Source organism: Oncorhynchus keta, chromosome 34, assembly GCF_023373465.1.
Source record: "Oncorhynchus keta strain PuntledgeMale-10-30-2019 chromosome 34, Oket_V2, whole genome shotgun sequence".
In the NCBI taxonomy this organism is placed as follows: Eukaryota; Metazoa; Chordata; class Actinopteri; order Salmoniformes; family Salmonidae; genus Oncorhynchus; species Oncorhynchus keta.
In genome coordinates, this window is record NC_068454.1 from 43,703,473 (window position 1) to 43,721,771 (window position 18,299).

Consider the following 18,299-nt stretch of genomic DNA (forward strand, 5'->3'; position numbering starts at 1 on the left):
CAGGGAAGTCAGGAACCAATACACGCAGTCAGTCAGGAAAGCTAAGGCCAGCTTCTTCAGGCAGAAGTTTGCATCCTGTAGCTCCAACTCCAAAAAGTTCTGGGACACTGTGAAGTCCATGGAGAACAAGAGCACCTCCTCCCAGCTGCCCACTGCACTGAGGCTAGGGAACACGGTCACCACCGACAAATCCATGATTATCGAAAACTTCAACAAGCATTTCTCAACGGCTGGCCATGCCTTCCGCCTGGCTACTCCTACTTCGGCCAACAGCTCCGCCCCCCCCGCAGCTCCTCGCCCAAGCCTCTCCAGGTTCTCCTTTACCCAAATCCAGATAGCAGAAGTTCTGAAAGAGCTGCAAAACCTGGACCCGTATAAATCAGCTGGGCTTGACAATCCCGACCCTCTATTTCTGAAACTATCCGCCGCCATTGTCGCAACCCCTATTACCAGCCTGTTCAACTTCTCTTTCATATCGTCTGAGATCCCCAAGGATTGGAAAGCTGCCGCAGTCATCCCCCTCTTCAAAGGGGGAGACACCCTGGACCCAAACTGTTACAGACCTATATCCATTCTGCCCTGCCTATCTAAGGTCTTCGAAAGCCAAGTCAACAAACAGGTCACTGACCATCTCGAATCCCACCGTACCTTCTCCGCTATGCAATCTGGTTTCCGAGCCGGTCACGGGTGCACCTCAGCCACACTCAAGGTACTAAACGACATCATAACCGCCATCGATAAAAGACAGTACTATGCAGCCGTCTTCATCGACCTTGCCAAGGCTTTCGACTCTGTCAATCACCATATTCTTATCGGCAGACTCAGTTGCCTCGGTTTTTCTGATGACTGCCTTGCCTGGTTCACCAACTACTTTGCAGACAGAGTTCAGTGTGTCAAATCGGAGGGCATGCTGTCCGGTCCTCTGGCAGTCTCTATGGGGGTGCCACAGGGTTCAATTCTCGGGCCGACTCTTTTCTCTGTATATATCAATGATGTTGCTCTTGCTGCGGGCGATTCCCTGATCCACCTCTACGCAGACGACACCATTCTATATACTTTCGGCCCGTCATTGGACACTGTGCTATCTAACTTCCAAACGAGCTTCAATGCCATACAACACTCCTTCCGTGGCCTCCAACTGCTCTTAAACGCTAGTAAAACCAAATGCATGCTTTTCAACCGATCGCTGCCTGCACCCGCATGCCCGACTAGCATCACCACACTGGATGGTTCCGACCTTGAATATGTGGACACCTATAAGTACCTAGGTGTCTGGCTAGACTGCAAACTCTCCTTCCAGACCCATATCAAACATCTCCAATCGAAAATCAAATCAAGAGTCGGCTTTCTATTCCGCAACAAAGCCTCCTTCACTCACGCTGCCAAGCTTACCCTAGTAAAACTGACTATCCTACCGATCCTCGACTTTGGCGATGTCATCTACAAAATTGCTTCCAACACTCTACTCAGCAAACTGGATGCAGTTTATCACAGTGCCATCCGTTTTGTCACTAAAGCACCTTATACTACCCACCACTGCCACTTGTATGCTCTAGTCGGCTGGCCCTCGCTACATATTCGTCGCCAGACCCACTGGCTCCAGGTCATCTACAAGGCCATGCGAGGTAAAGCTCCGCCTTATCTCAGTTCACTGGTCATGATGGCAACACCCATCCGTAGCACGCGCTCCAGCAGGTGTATCTCACTGATATCTCTACCTGTACATGATCATCTGATCATTTATCACTCCAGTGTTAATCTGCAATATTGTCATTATTCGCCTACCTCCTCATGCATTTTGCACACATTGTATATAGACTCCCCTTTTTTTTCTACTGTGTTATTGACTTGTTAATCGTTTACTCCATGTGTAACTCTGTGTTGTCTGTTCACACTGCTATGCTTTATCTTGGCCAGGTCGCAGTTGCAAATGAGAACTTGTTCTCAACTAGCCTACCTGGTTAAATAAAGGTGAAATAAAAAGAAATAAAAAATAAAAGTCTCTTTGATAAGATATAAAGTAATCTGTGCATTTGAATGACAACATAAATACACCTATTTCACTTTTGCATGTCAAAAACCAAATCACCACTGCTGCGCATGCTGCCACTGTTTTGAACAGATTAGATTATACTATTTAGAACGAGCAGCCAGCTCACGAACGAACGAGTGCAACAGGGAGAACGCAATCAGCATACAGATGCAATAAGTTAAAACACATTATCTAACTGGGGATATCTATCTATCATAATATCACAAGGCATGACGCGCTAGCCAGTACATTTTCATTCTGAAATAACTTCATATTTCCGAGTTAGTCAGAGGAGTTTAGAAAGACTTGAAATTGGCATGGGAGCTAACGAGCCAGCAAGCTAACAGCTAAAACGACCAAATAATTTCTCAGTGTTTCTCAAAATTACTGTAGCTGTATGATCAATTTTGCCTTGTGATACACCAAGTTTTATGCTGTTTTAATCCACACAACATGTCGCCCTGTGACCTACAGTAGAAACTGATAAACAACATCAGGGGGAAATGATACAATTAGCCATGATTTTTTTGTCCTACCATATCTGCGATGAGAAGATTCTAGTCGGGGTATCCATCTGTCCTTTGACCCTTGTTGGGTGTCGTTTTTTGGTTTATCAGGTCCCAGGCTCCTAAGACTTTTATGATAACTTAATTACAAGTTAATTACAATTAGCTTTTTGCTTTTTCGCCTAAAAAGGCAGATCTATTGTAGTCTCACATGTGGAAAGTAAGCCGTCTGGGGCCAGAAGTTCTGACTGAACCAAAGCATTGCTGTTATAATTTATGCTATGAAATCCTGTGATTTCATTGGGGCTTTTCCCACTCATAGCAAATAGCTGGCAACACAATCCAAGCAATGTTCTCGCGGGCATTGCCCACATGGAGGCGGAACAGGCACTGCTGGCAGTCACTGAGGGGCAGAGCAGTAAGTAACTGAATAGCTTGTTTTGAGCTATATATTTTGAAACAGGAAAATTCACACATTGCAATTTCATGAGCATTTAAAACATAATCCTTGATTCATTTAATATATATATATATATATATATACACACAGATTATAATAATTTATTCAATATATATTTCTGAACTTTTTTGGCCAAATGAACCAGTTTTATATATATATAATTTGTATTTATTTATTTACAAAAAATAAAAAATATTTAACCTTTATTTAACTAGGCAAGTCAGTTAAGAAAAAAATACAATTTACAATGATGGCATACCCTGGCCAAACCTTCCTCTAACCCGGACTCTGGGACAATTGTGCCCCATCCTGTGGGACTCCCGATCAGAGCCAGTTGTGATACAACCTGGGATCGAACCAGGGTCTGTAGTGACGCCACTAGCACTGCAATATATATATATAACTTCACCGCTCTGAAACAGATATTCAATGTCTGCTTTTATATTTTTACCCATCTACAAATAGGTGGCATTCTTTGTGAGGCATTGGAAATCCTCCCTCGTCTTTGTTGGTTCAAAAATCTAAATCAAATTTTATTGGTCACATACATATGGTTAGCAGATGTTAATGGAGGTGTAGAGAAATGCTTGTGCCTCTAGTTCCAACAGTGCAGTAGTATCTAACAAGTAATCTAACAATTCCCCAACTACTGCCTTATAAACACAAATGTAAAGGAATGGAATACGAATACGTACATATAAATATATGGATGGGCGATGGCAAGACGCAGTAGATGGTGTAAAATACAGTTTATACATATGAGTAATGTAAGATATGTAAACATTGGATCTGTGTTTGAAATTCACTGCTCAATTGAGGGACCTTACAGATAATTATCCAGAAAAAAGCCTTTAACTTCTACAACCACCTAAAAGGAAGCGATTCCCAAACCTTCCATAACAAAGCCATCATCTGAAGAGAGATGAACCTGGAGAAGAGTCCCATAAGCAAGCTGGTCCTGGGGCTCTGTTCACAAACACAAACACACCCCACAGAGCCCCAGGACAGCAGCACAATTAGACCCAAGCAAATCATGAGAAAACAAAAAGATAATTACTTGACACATTGGAAAGAATTAACAAACAAAAAAAACAGAGCAAACTAGAATGCTATTTAGCCTTAAACAGAGAGTACACAGTGGCAGAATACCTGACCACAGTGACTGACCCAAACTTAAGGAAAGCTTTGACTATGTACAGACTCAGTGAGCATAGCCTTGCTATTGAGAAAGGCCGCCGTAGGCAGACATGGCTCTCAAGAGAAGACAGGCTATGTGCTCACTGCCCACAAAATGAGGTGGAAACTGAGCTGCACTTCCTAACCTCCTGCCCAATGTATGACCATATTAGAGAGACATATTTCCCTCAGATTACACAGATCCACAAAGAATTCGAAAACAAATCCAATTTGAATTAACTCCCATATCTACTGGGTGAAATTGCACAGTGTTCCATCACAGCAACAAGATTTGTGACCTGTTGCCACAAGAAAAGGGCAATCAGTGAAGAGCAAACACCATTGTAAATACAACCCATATGTATGCTTATTTATTTTCCCTTGTGTACTTTAACCATTTGTACATTGTTACAACATTTGTACATTTGTAATGTCTTTATTGTTTTTAAACTTCTGTATGTGTAATGTTTACTGTTCATTTTTATTGTTTATTTCACTTTTGTATATTATCTACCTCACTTGCTTTGGCACTCCCATGCCAATAAAGCCCCTTGAATTGAATTGAATTATTTAAAATGTGTGAGGTACAACGATGAGGTAGATGAGGTAATCAGGTTAAACACTATTATTGCAGACAGTGTGAGTCCATGTAATGTATTAAGTGACTTTGAAATGATGAGGTTTTGTGTGTAGGCCAGTGACACAACATCTCATTGAATCCATTATAAATTCAGGCTCTAATAAGCCCAAATTTGCAAATAGTCAAGGGGTATGAATACTTTCTGAATGCAATGTAATGCAAATACATGTAATAACATTATATACAATTCGGAGTTTATGCAGATATTAAAACACAATGCTTTACCATGACGGATTTAAGAGAGATTATGTGTCTGCTTAATCCAAATATTTATTTTTCCATCTCTGTATATAGAGAATGACACTTTGGAGAAGAACACTGCACTAAGAGATGCACTGATATATAGGAATATACCAAGGAGAGATATCAGGACCCTACAAATCAACAACTTTGGTATGACAATTCTCATGATCATTCTATCATCGTGAACCATCATCTTCATAATCATCTTTGGTCTATTAACATCATCACCACTGTCACTGTAATCATAGTTGTCATCATCAGCATCATCATGAATCATCCTCCGTATCCCTCATGTGGTTCATTCATGGAATAATAGCAAAGTAACAGGTAACATATTTCAGCTTTCAGCATATTTCAGCATATTTCACCTGCTACGTGCAGACAATTCGACAGGCAGGGTTTTTAGATGTAGTGTGAGCCATGGAGCTTGCAGTGCCCGAATACATAATAAACAGATAACAGGGATAAACACAATTAAAAGAACAGGTGCACAGCTCTGTGAGGTAATTATGAATCAGCTCTGGAATGAGAAGCCTGCCAATCTACTAATCCAATTAGATGGGATGGCTCGCCATATGGGTTCTTCACTCTGAACCGTGTGCGCAATTAGACACAATGTGCTGCATTTCATTAAGGCTTCTGAATGGAGACTGCACCTCAATTTCTAGCTCCATTTCAAGGATTGCCTTTTGTCCATGTTTTTTTTTTTTTTTTTTTTTTTTTTTTTCACTCTTGATTTTGTATGTACGTAAAGTTGCCTGCAATGTAATCAGTTGCTCGGTCATTTGTCGAGCGATGTAACATGTCATTTGTCAAGTCATCATATCATGCAATCAGAACAGGTTAAACATCTGAAGATTCTCTCAAGATTCTCATTGGAGAAATAAACATGGTGTGTTAAAGTACTACATTTGGAAGGCTGATTGGTACTTAGTATAATCAATGTGCATTTGAGGTGTAAAGGGAATTCTGATTTATTTTATAGCACTTCGTCTGGAGCTGACCTTGCCAATAGATTTTGATGAGGCCACAGCGCATCCACTTCTGCTGATCCTGTACGTATCCTACCCTTCACCAATCCTTATCTTGGAGTGTACTGTGTGTGAAATTTCACTAGATCCTTATCCTTATCAATGGCTTCGGATTGAATATTGTTTTAGAGCAATAGCAGAACCAAGTTTCGCATCAACATTTCTCCTGAGATTATTGAGGGATCAAAATAAAGACTATTGTCATTCCATATATCACGCCAGGGACGTAGAAAATAAGTGTCTGTGTAGTGTGTTTATCCAGATAGTGATTTTCCAAAAAGTCTTATTTCTGTATCAGTAACAAGGTTTCCAAACAACTGTTTTTATGTGAGTAAAGTACATGTCAGATAAAAACAAATGTCACGACAGGCCTGATGGAAACTGCTAAGTTTGTAAACTTTCCAAATGTTGAGAAAACTAAATATGTTAGACGAGGTGGGATCTTTTTGTGTCTGTAAAATTAATTATGTGAGAAATGGTGGTTGAAATTACTTTAATCCGGAATATTGATATAATAACCATCATATCAATGTAAACTTGGAGTCACACGGTGATATGTTAGTGTGGTCCTCCCACTACGACTTGGTTACAGATTAAATAAATTATGATGCACTTCACAGGGCGGTGAAAGTACACGATGATGAGCGTGATGCTCCTTTGATTGATTCTTGGCTGCTGTTTGTTAAATAAATATAATCTTGCTGTTTTGTCCATAATAATCTCATCATGTAGGCCAGCCTACCCGAACTGTATATCTGTGAGCTGTTGGTTAGAGCTCACATGTCAAAACCAGAGTGGATATTTAAGTGATAATGCTTGAGAAGCCAGTGTTTGGAGGATATATTTGCACGGAAATTGCGTCTCGGGCCGAAAAACCGTGCCAATAAATCCTCCAAACATCGGCTTTGAGGGCATTATCACGTTTATTTAAAATACATATATATTTTAACCTTTATTTATCTAGGGAAGTCAGTTAATACAAACAAATTCTTATTTACAGTAACAGCCTAGGAACAGTGGGTTATCTGCCTTGTTCAGGAGCAGAATGAAAGATTTTTACCTTGTCAGCTCAGGGATTCGATCCAGCAAACTTTTCGGTCACTGGCTACCTGCCTCCCCAATACAGAAGGTTATTCAAAACATATTTAAATAATGATTGACATATTTGAATAAAAATTCTTATTTAGATTTATTTATTCATACTATTTCATCCTTCCACAAGATTTAGTCCCGACACAAATCTAGGGTTGATACCCAAGCCGGCTAGTTGTTCGATCTATCGGTTCGAATGCCAGAGACGCGACTCAGCCATTCAGTCTTTTTGTTCTGTATCTATGGACACGACCGAGTTGTTCATTCTAAATGTGCTATTACCACACTGTTTGGCAACATTATTATCCCTTGCTTGCTAGCTAGCCAACTACGGCTAACTTACTGTCACGTCAAAACTGCAGCTAGAATAACAGCAAAGTAGCTGCATTTGGATTTGTTTGAGCTGTTTTCTAGTGACATTTATTTGGATATATCCATAACAATGAGCTAATGAGGTGCAATTTCGCCTAGAAAATGTGCTCACTCGTCAGGACACTGTTCTTCAACAATACAGCAAACACAATCACCTCAAACCGAAGCTGGAAAGACTGCAAACTAGATGCACTTCGTTTTGTTTGACCTTTTTTCAATACATTTTTTGTATACAGTGCATTTGGAAAGATTTCAGACCCCTTGACTTTTTTCAAATTTTGTTAAGTTACAGACTTCTACAATTGATTAAATAAATTATTTTCCTCATCAATCTACACACAATACCCCGTAATGACAAAGCAAAAACAGGTTTTTATAAATGTTTGCAAATGTATACAAAATAAAATACTGGATTACTGCAACTCGCTGTTGGCTGGGCTCCCTGCCTGTGCCATTAAACCCCTACAACTCATCCAGAACACCGCAGCCCGTCTGGTGTTCAACCTTCCCAAGTTCTCTCACGTCACCCCGCTCCTCCGCTCTCTCCACTGGCTTCCAGTTGAAGCTCGCATCCGCTACAAGACCATGGTGCTTGCCTACGGAGCTGTGAGGGGAACGGCACCTCAGTACCTCCAGGCTCTGATCAGGCCCTACACCCAAACAAGGGCACTGCGTTCATCCACCTCTGGCCTGCTCGCCTCCCTACCATTGAGGAAGTACAGTTCCCGCTCAGCCCAGTCAAAACTGTTCGCTGCCCTGGCCCCCCAATGGTGGAACAAACTCCCTCACGACGCCAGGACAGCGGAGTCAATCACCACCTTCCGGAGACACCTGAACCCCCACCTCTTTAAGGAATACCTAGGATAGGATAAAGTAATCCTTCTCACCCCCCACTTAAAAGATTTAGATGCACTATTGTAAAGTGGCTGTTCCACTGGATGTCATAAGGTGAATGCACCAATTTGTAAGTCGCTCTGGATAAGAGCGTCTGCTAAATGACTTAAATGTAAATGTAAATGTACATATTCAGACCCTTTGCTATGAGACTCGAAATTGAGCTCAGGTGCATCCTGTTTCCACAACTTGATTGGAGTCCACCTGTGGTAAATTCAATTGATTGGACATGATTTGGAAAGGCACACGTCAGAGAAAAAAACAAACCATAAGTTCAAAGGAATTTTCCGAGAGCACCTAGACAGGATCGTGTCGAGGCACGGATCTAGGGAATGGTACCCAAAACAATCTGCAGCATTGAAGGTCCCCAAGACCACAGTGGCCTCCACAATGTTTAAATGGATGAAGTTTAGAACCACCAAGTCTCTTCCTAGAGCTGGCCGCTCGGCCAAACTGAGCTATTGGGGATAAGGGTTTTGGTCAGGGAGGTGACCAAGAATCCAATGGTAACTCTGACAGAGCTGCAGAGTTCCTCTGTGGAAATGGGAGAACCTTCTAGAAGGATAATCATCTCTGCAGCACTCCACCAATCAGGTCTTTATGGTAGAGTGGCCAGACAGAATCCACTCCTCAGTAGAAGGCACATGACAGCCCGCTTGGAGTTTGCCAAAAGGCACCTAAAGGACTCTCAGACCATGCAAAACAAGATTCTCTGGTCTGATGAAACCAAGATTGATCTCTTCGGCGTGAATGCCAAGCATCACTTTTGGAGAAAATCTGGACCATCCCAGTGGGGAAGCATGGTGGTGGCAGCATCATTCTCTGGGAGACTTGTCTGGGAGACTTGTCAGGATCGAGGTAAAGATGAATGTAGCAAAGTACGGAGAGATCCTTGATGAAAACCTGCTCCGGATCGCTCAGGACCTCAGACTGGAGAAAAGGTTAACCTTCCAACAGGACAACGTCCCTAAGCACACAGCCAAGACATTGCAGGAGTGGCTTCGCGAGAAGTCTCTGAATGTCTTTGAGTGGCACAACCAGAGCCCGAACTTGAACCCAATTGAACATCTCTGGCGAGACCTGAAAATAGCTGTGCAGTGACTCACCCCATCCAACCTGATAGAGCTTGAGAGGATCTGCATAGACATTCTGACACGGAACTAACCACTTGACAGATCCTCCACATACGAGTTACAAGTTGGAAACCAGAAGGTGATACCTGAGTTTAGAGTTTTTTGGGACATTTCATCATTGACCTTTAACTTTTTATTTTTTATTTTTTTACCCCCCTTTTTCTCCCCAATTTCGTGGCATCCAATTGGTAGTAGTTACTGTCCTGTCTCATTGCTGCAACTCCAGTACGGACTCGGGAGAGGCGAAGGTCGAGAGTCATGCGTCCTCCGAAACACAACCCAACCAAGCCGAACTGCTTCTTGACACAATGCACATCCAACCCGGAAGCCAGCCGCACCAATGTGTCGGAGGAAACAACGTACACCTAGCGATCTGGTCAGCATGCACTGCGCCCGGCCTGCCACAGGAGTCGCTAGTGCGCGATGAGACAAGGATATCCCTACTGGCCAAACCCTCCCTAACCCGGACGACGCTTGGCCAATTGTGCGCTGCCCCATGGGCCTCCCGGTCACGGCCGGCTGCGACAGAGCCCGGGCTCAAACCCAGAATCTCTGGTGGCACAGCTAGCACTGCGATGCACTTGTACCCAATGATCACAAGTTAAAACATTAAAAAACAGTGATTTTCAATCACTGTGAGATTCGCAATATGGAGCAAGCAAAAAAACTCATTGCCGGTTTCAAAATCAGTTTTTCCTAATCCTAGCCTTTGATGTAACAGAGAAGCATTTTTTTAGGACATTTCTTCTCATCTTTTTAACCACAGATTATAGAAACATGCAATTTTAACATATTTAGACACTGGTATGGTGCTGGAGAAATTAATATGAGGTTGAAAAGTGGCAGAATTGCCCTTTAATAATGTGAATAATCTAACTAGTTTTGCCATTTTGTCAATGTTAGCAATCTAGTTAACTCATTATTAGCTACCTAGCTCATATGTCAGTGGTTGAAAGTTGTTATGACTTCAAAAACACTTGAATACACTCCTGTTGTATTTATCACTACTATGAAATACCATATTCCAATGAGCACTGAACACACCAGAAGTAACCCATATTGCACCTTGATGGTAAGTTCAATTTGACCAACTTTCATGGTGTTCCATAGTGACAGTGCCCCCGGTGGCCAGGCGGTGAGTGACCAGTTTGTTCTTGACTGGGACTCTGTTCTGGTCAGCTCGGATAACGTCATCGTGGCTCGCCTGGACGGCAGTGGGAGTGGGTTCCTGGGCCAGCGGGTCCTACATGAAGTCCACCAGCGTTTGGGAACTGTGGAGGTGCAGGACCAGATCGCAGCAGTAGAGTATGTACTGGAGCATGATCTGAACATAATCTGAAATCTCTCACATGGATACTGTTGAAAGAAATTGTTGGTCCGATGGGAACTGATTCATTGCATTTCAGAAATGTTAGACTTTTATACCCTCCCGTATTTTCTTAGGTACCTGACCAAGCTGCCATATGTGGATAAAAATAAGGTTGCTGTTTATGGAAAGGTAAGGAAGTATAATTTAGAATATTTGTTGATATGGCATATATGGCTATAACCCCTTTTTTTGTATTCTTACTTACAGTACATGGGTTTTTACCTATATCCAACATTGCATGTCCAACTATTTTTGGGGGTGTTTCCCCAGGCTTATGGGGGTTTCCTGAGCTCTCTTCTACTCCTCTCCTCTGGCTCCATGTTCAGATGTGGGGTTGCAGTTGCTCCCGTGACAGACTGGAGACTCTACGGTAATTTTCCAGTCTAAGATAAATCCTTTCAGTAGCCATTAATTTAATAGAGTTTGTCAAGTCATGTCCAATATCTCTTTGAAGTTATGCTGATGGCAACTTAATACATCAGGATTTGTCAAATACGGTAGGCGGATGCGGCACTCATCCACTGACGTGAAATGTAGGGCCACGTCCAATAAGGCTGAAAAATGTTGTTGTTTATAACCATTTATGTGAATGGTAAGGCCAGCATGCGCTATTACTCTATAGAAATACGTCAGGCACTGGGAGGAAATACAGTGTTTCCTACTACCTCAGAACTGCCTTTGAATATCTTCCTCAAAACAGTGGCATAAAGCCCATTTATAGTTCAGGGGATTTTAGAGGTAATAATGAAAGAAAATATACCTGCTTCCTGTCTGTGCAATCACTGGAATCTTTTCTCACTTTCCAGTTCGCCTGAAATTTCGCTCTATACTTTACATGATCAATCTCATGTTTCCTACCCGTCATTTTTCACTTAGTGGAAAAATCCACTCAAAAACTATATTTTGGTATTTTTTTAAAATTAGTCCACTTAATTACAGTTAAACCCAATTCAAGATATTGGGTTTTCAAGCAGTGTGACTTGCCACATCCTCATGATGATGTGGCAGGTGACATTTTGCTTCTTGAAAGTCCAATATCTTGAAAGCTTGACTGCCGACACAAAACATTTTGGGACTGTATTAATAGTGGACTAATGAAAGAAATTCCAAAAACACACTTAACTATGTTGTATTTTTCTAAAGGTTCGGCCTTCACTGAGCGTTACTTTGGGTTTCCGGTCCAGGATGAGCGTAAATATCAAGTATGATTGACTTTCCACATTAAAAAAATGTAATATTGAGAGGTGGTCAAGGTGGAAGCACTTTGAAAATTCTACATTTAATCTTATCATTAGCAATTCATCCAATAAACATTTGTTACAGTGCAATAGTGTCATATCTGTTGATTCTTCGCTAATGGCAAGCCTCTGGTAGTGGCAAGCCTCTGCTAAAAAAAAATATATATATATATATATATATATTTTACCTTTATTTAACTCGGCAAGTCAGTTTAAGAACAAATTCTTATTTTCAATGACGGCCTAGGAACAGTGGGTTAACTGCCTTGTTCAGGGGCAGAAATCACACCAAGCTGGGCTTGAATGCATTTCTCTTATAGAAAACTAGTCAGTATTTACAGTATGTTTTCAGTATCTTTCACTGATATAACATTGTCATTGTGTCTCGAACAGCTCTCCAGTCTGCTTCCCAACATCACAGGGACAGGTCAACGGAAGTTTCTCATCATCCATGGAACAGCAGATGGTGAGTACTAGTTCTCTCGAGTTGCTACTCAGGGCATGGTTGAACGCTATTGTTGGACTTCAATGTGGAGCTTATTTTGTAGGTTTAATGAAAAAGATAGGAGACAAGCCGTTATCTAATTACTGTTTTATCTGTCAGGCAGACAGTGTTTAGGTCAAACAATGGGATTATTCATTGTGTTCAGTTGATTGTTAGCCTTAAGTGGGGATAAAAAGACAGATGTATCATACTGTTGTTAATGAAATAAGATATATTTGACAGGCACTCACAAAAATAGAACTGATGCAGCACACGTTATAATTGCATACCAGGTACATGTGCACATGCTATATTTTTAGTCTGTGCTCATTTAAACCTGAGATACAGTGCATTTTTTATACTTGTCTTATAAGAAGAATCTTCAATTGTACGTCTATTGTGCTCTAGCTTCATCTACTGTATCAGATCTATTTCATTTCTCAATAGCTTAGTGACTACGACAATGGATACTGTTTTTTTCTACATTGCTCCAGCCTCAACCCTGTAGAATTATATTTAATTGTGTGAAATTGCCTACAATGTTATTAATTTTGGATGAAAATGCTTGTCGCGCAAGAACACCAACGTTTCAATTATCTCTCTTTCAGCCACCGTTCATTTCCAGCATTCCGCGGAGCTGGTGAAACTTCTGTCAATGTCAAACGTTAACTACACTCTGCAGGTGACCAGTTACATTCTCCCTTCCTATGCCAAGCGCCATTTAATGTCCCTGACAAAGGAGCCCTCAGTGATAATTGAAGCTGACCTCCCCCTCTGCCTTGAATCATTTATTATTTAAAGTTTGACAAAGTGGAAATAGTTACCTGCTGCGTGGTGCCAAACCTGCCCTGAGGAAAATCTGTCTGATATTTAAAAAAGGCCCCACCTTTGAAAAGTAAGTGGGAGAGGAGGGAGAGGGATAATTCAAGAAAGAACTAGTGGAGCGATAATGGTAAGAGTTCAATTACATAAAGGTAGACTCGGCTAAATTACGTTGCCACGAGCAGCATTGCAGATGTTGCGATGAGCCAGACGCAAGACTTCGCTCTCACACAGTCACCCACAGTATCTGTGCAGGAGTTGGCTTCTTAAAACGTGGTAGCTGCAGGACCAAAACAGTGGAGGAGTTAAGCCTTGCCCTTCACCGTATTTAGTTGTTACGGAAATTGACCCACCATGCTGTTTACTTTGTGCCCCTGCGTCATATCGCTGAGTCTACGTTGAAGTGTCATTAATAATAGCAGCTCTGCATGTGTGTTGTGGCAATGATAATAGTGGTAGTCATAGAAGTTAACACTTCTTTTTTTATCTAATTCGTAATAACAGTAAATGTAAAAACCAATCTGCTGTAAAATTCAATATAAAGATAATGAACAACTATTTATTTCTCTGTTCCCTAGATCTTCCCGGACGAAGGCCACAACATTTACTCTGTGAAGAGCCAACGTTACTTGTTGAACTCTGTCATGACCTTCTTCAGGGAATGCTTCCTAGTGGAAATCCCTGGAGCTCATCCTGTGTCTGAGGATGACTAGGATGACCATATCTCACCTTGTTTTTGTAGAACCTGTTGCTCCTGGAAATGAGAAAGTGGTCTATGACCTGCTTGTCTGAGGAACCACCAGTGAGAAGTGGTGAGGTATGGTGAGACAAAGTGAATGAGAGAGAGGGGTCAGACAATGTTGTTGTGCTCTATGAAGGGTAATGATAGGCTGAGATGAGATTGAAGATTTTTCCTGTACAGTGATAATTTTTCCTATTGCTATGATCACGCAATAGTTCACATAGAAACATTTAGGGTATTACCAGTGTTCTGCAAATATCATAAGTATACAGTTAGCGTGGTAGAGTTTCAGTAGAGAAGAAGGGAAACTTCATATTAGCTGTTTGTATGGGAGATATGTTTTTGTCTTTACTGTTAAAGATGTGAAGGGAGATATTTATTTATTTTTCCTTTTAAAGAATATAGTTATTTCAGACAGCTGTAATGTATTGCGAATTTTATACCTAGATACATATTCAATTCTAATATGGCATTTAGCAGGCGCTTTTATCCAAAGCAATTTACAGAGTATGCATTAGGGACAAATACAGGTAACCGGGATCCTAGGACTTCACTCTTCACATTTCCCCCCCAAAATAAAATGACCTTGGTAATTAAAACATTTCCCCCAATATTGCACTGATGCAATTTTACAAAATACACAATCTGCACAGAAGCAAATTGGCAAACATTTTATACATAGTACATTATCCAATCAGGTTGTCGCATGGAAGCCTTTAGTCTAGAGAATTTACTTCACACAAAGTCACCATAAATTCAAAGCACACACATAATTGACACAGCTGGACTGCAGACAAGACTTAAATACAGTTTAGAGTTCTCATCAGAACTCTAAACAATGTGGCGGTTGGGGGCGGCAACAGAGTGAGTAGATGAGGAAACAGCCATTGAGACTAGAAAAAGCACAAAGAGAGGAAAACTCACCTTATTTATGATCAACTGATGATGAAAATATTGGAATAAAATAGGCTCATGCAATTGAAAGCATTGCTGCTACTGAAACTCACTCGGTCATATATTCAACCGTTATACTAATGTAGTTTGAGAGTTCTTTCAATGGTGGATGGATGACTATCTATGTCAGGGGTGTCAAACTCATTCCATTTAGGGCCCAGTGTCTGTGGGTTTTTGTTTTTTCCTTTCAATTAACACCTAGACAACCAGGTGAGGGGAGTTCTTTACTAATTAGGGAAAGGGAAAGGGTGATACCTAGTCAGTTGTACAACTAAATGCCTTCAACTGAAATGTGTCTTTCGCAATTTAACCCAACCCCTCTGAATCAGAGATGTGCAGGGGGCTGCCTTAATCGACATCCACGTCTTCGGCGCCAGGGGAACAGTGGGTTAACTGCCTTTAATTCATCAATCAAGTACAAGGGAGGAGCGAAAACCCACAAACCCCCACCCCATCTGGAATGAGTTTAAGACGTTATGCGAACAAAATCTGAATGGAGAATGATGATTATTTTATATATTTCATCATCAACTGTGCACAGATACTGTGCTGCATGAACTCAGCTACTCCACCAATCACAAATATGCAAGATGGTTACTGGGTAAATACTCAATAACTATTACCATTTCAAACAACTGATTCCACACTTTTTTTTAAAACTAACCAACAGTGAAACAGAAAATAAGAAATCTCGTAAAATAATCCCATACACCAATTTAATGCTATAGTTGTGTGTTGTCACGTAGATGATCATTTCAGAGAATGTGTTATCAACAAATAGTATGAGAGTAGATATGGATATTTTTAACAGAGTTGGTCCCCATTAAGATATCTTAATCTCCCGGTTATTTATGAGCTGATCTGCTATCTGTATAATCATCCACTTGATTTTGCCAAATAGGAGATATTCTGTCATTCTTTGGAGGTTAACTAGCAAGCTGAGCAATTTTGGTCATTTGTAGTTTGTATGATTCGACAATGCCAGGAAGCATATGCTTCCTGCTGAAATGTGCTGAATTTATGAAGGAACGTGATAATGCCTGGGGATATATGAACGGCCTGTTTTTCAATTCACAACAATATCATTGGCGATCAAAGTTACTCTATCATTAGTAAATATCAGTTTCACTTGCTGTGAAATCTTCACATAGTGTCACAGCCAAGCCGGCAATGTGGCATATCGACAATTTTATTTTGGGAGAACCCTGGCAAAGTAACCATATCTTGGTTTTAAATGTTTCTGGGCACTTCCAGTTTTTGTGGTGTTTTCCAGGGCTCTTGGGATAATTATGAATTTTTTCCGGTATTGAGACTTGGTAGATTTTCTGGAAATTATTCATCCCTAACGTGCATACATTTTTGAATGGGTGGCCCCAGCAGAATTCACAAGTTGATGTTGCAAGCGCCATGCTTTACCAACTGAGCCACTTTCTTGTATATACAGTGGAGTTCGGAAATTATTGACACCCTTCATAAAGACGAGCTAAATAATAAAAATATTGGGCTACATTGTATGCTAATGAAAATTGTGGAATTATATTATTTTATTCTATTACAATTTCTCAAAGAAGGAGATTTGATTTAACAAGTAATATATATACATACTGTATATATATTTGTTTTATTGACACCCTCGTTTTCAATACCTTTCAACGCCTCACCTTGCGAGGATAACAGCACTGAGCCGTTTTCTAAAATGTTTTATGAGTTGGAAAACACATTAGGTGGGATCTTAGACCGTTCTTCCAAACATAATCCTTTCGGATCATTGATATCCTTAATCTGTGTTCATGGACTGCCCTCTTCAAATCAAATCGCAGGGTTTCAAGTCTGGAGACGGCCATTGCAAAATGTTAATGAACCATTTCTCTGTGGATTTTGATGTGTGCTTGGGATTATTGTCTTTCTGGACGATCCACTTGCGGCCAAGTTTTTGCCTCCTAGCAGAGGCAGACAGGTTTTTGGCTAAAATGTCCTGGTACTAAAGTAGGTCAAATTCATGATGTTCTGCCTGCAGCTATGGAACCCTGAACTGTTCACAGGCCATGCTACCTTGTCCTGCTGTCTCAACCTCTGAATGCTCACCTATGGAAAGCCAACTGACTTTTACTCCTGAGGTGCTGAGCTGTTGCACCCTCCATAACCACTGTTTATTCATTATTATTTATTATTATTTGACCTTGTGGGTCCTCTATGAACGTTTGAACATCTTGAAGAACGATCTGGCTTTAATGGCCATGTACTCTTATAATCTCCACCCGGCCACCCCTCAGAGCTTGGTTCCTCTCTAGGTTTCTTCCTAGGTTCCAGCCTTTCAAGGAAACTTTCTTTATATGTGTATTGTTTGCTCTCTGCAGTTTAAGCTGGGTTTTTGTACAAGCACTTTGTGACATCTGCTGATGTAAAAAGGACTTTATAAATGCATTTGATTGATTGATTGATTGATTGATGATGCTGTTGACCTTGAGGCCAGGCACCACACCCATAGTAGGGTAATATTTTTAATATATATTAATCAAATCACATTAAACTTTTACCAGTTGGACACAAATATACTTAGAATAAAGCTGATAGCATTTTAAAAATGAATGCAATATTTATTCAATTCAGTTTCAAATCATGAAATTCAATTTCAAATTAGGAATTCTATAATTCAATTTGTGAATTACAAATTCAAAATATAAAATTCCTATTTAATACCCCAATACAAATTCAAAATTATGGAATTCAAATACAACTTCTGTTGGCACTGAAATACACTGTCCCTAAAAGGTAACTTCTCGTTTTTAAAATGGCCTGTCTGGCAATGATATGAGTCAAACATTTATTCTAGTGTCAACATTTACTATAAAGTATAAAAAGGATAATTTTGGTCAAAAAGTATGTCTTGTCTAATACTGAGACTTGCGAGATAATTGGAAGAAATTGTATGTCACGGAATGAAGGGTACTGTAAAAGTTTTCCGTGCGTGGGGTTTATTTTAAATCTTCCCATGGCTGGCAGTACTCAAGTAATCATCAATTCAGAATTTAGCATCAGGCACCCGATAATAATACCCATGGTCAATTTGGTCATGGCCGCATGCATTTTTAAATTAACCAAATCTAAAAC

General features: G+C 40.6%; 1 protein-coding gene across 1 annotated transcript in view; it reads left to right on the forward strand.

Annotated features, from left to right (window-relative positions):
- Positions 1-17,563, forward strand: part of LOC118367558 (inactive dipeptidyl peptidase 10-like) — a 64,748-nt gene extending 47,185 nt beyond the window's left edge. Inside the window, exons 17-25 of the mRNA XM_052493929.1 lie at positions 5,109-5,207; positions 6,043-6,112; positions 10,690-10,884; positions 11,023-11,077; positions 11,219-11,318; positions 12,092-12,150; positions 12,580-12,652; positions 13,279-13,352; positions 14,071-17,563. Coding sequence (XP_052349889.1) covers positions 5,109-5,207; positions 6,043-6,112; positions 10,690-10,884; positions 11,023-11,077; positions 11,219-11,318; positions 12,092-12,150; positions 12,580-12,652; positions 13,279-13,352; positions 14,071-14,205 — 860 coding nt within the window. The 3' untranslated portion in view covers positions 14,206-17,563. The remainder of the gene's footprint in view (positions 1-5,108; positions 5,208-6,042; positions 6,113-10,689; positions 10,885-11,022; positions 11,078-11,218; positions 11,319-12,091; positions 12,151-12,579; positions 12,653-13,278; positions 13,353-14,070) is intronic.
- The last annotated feature ends 736 nt before the right edge of the window (positions 17,564-18,299 follow it).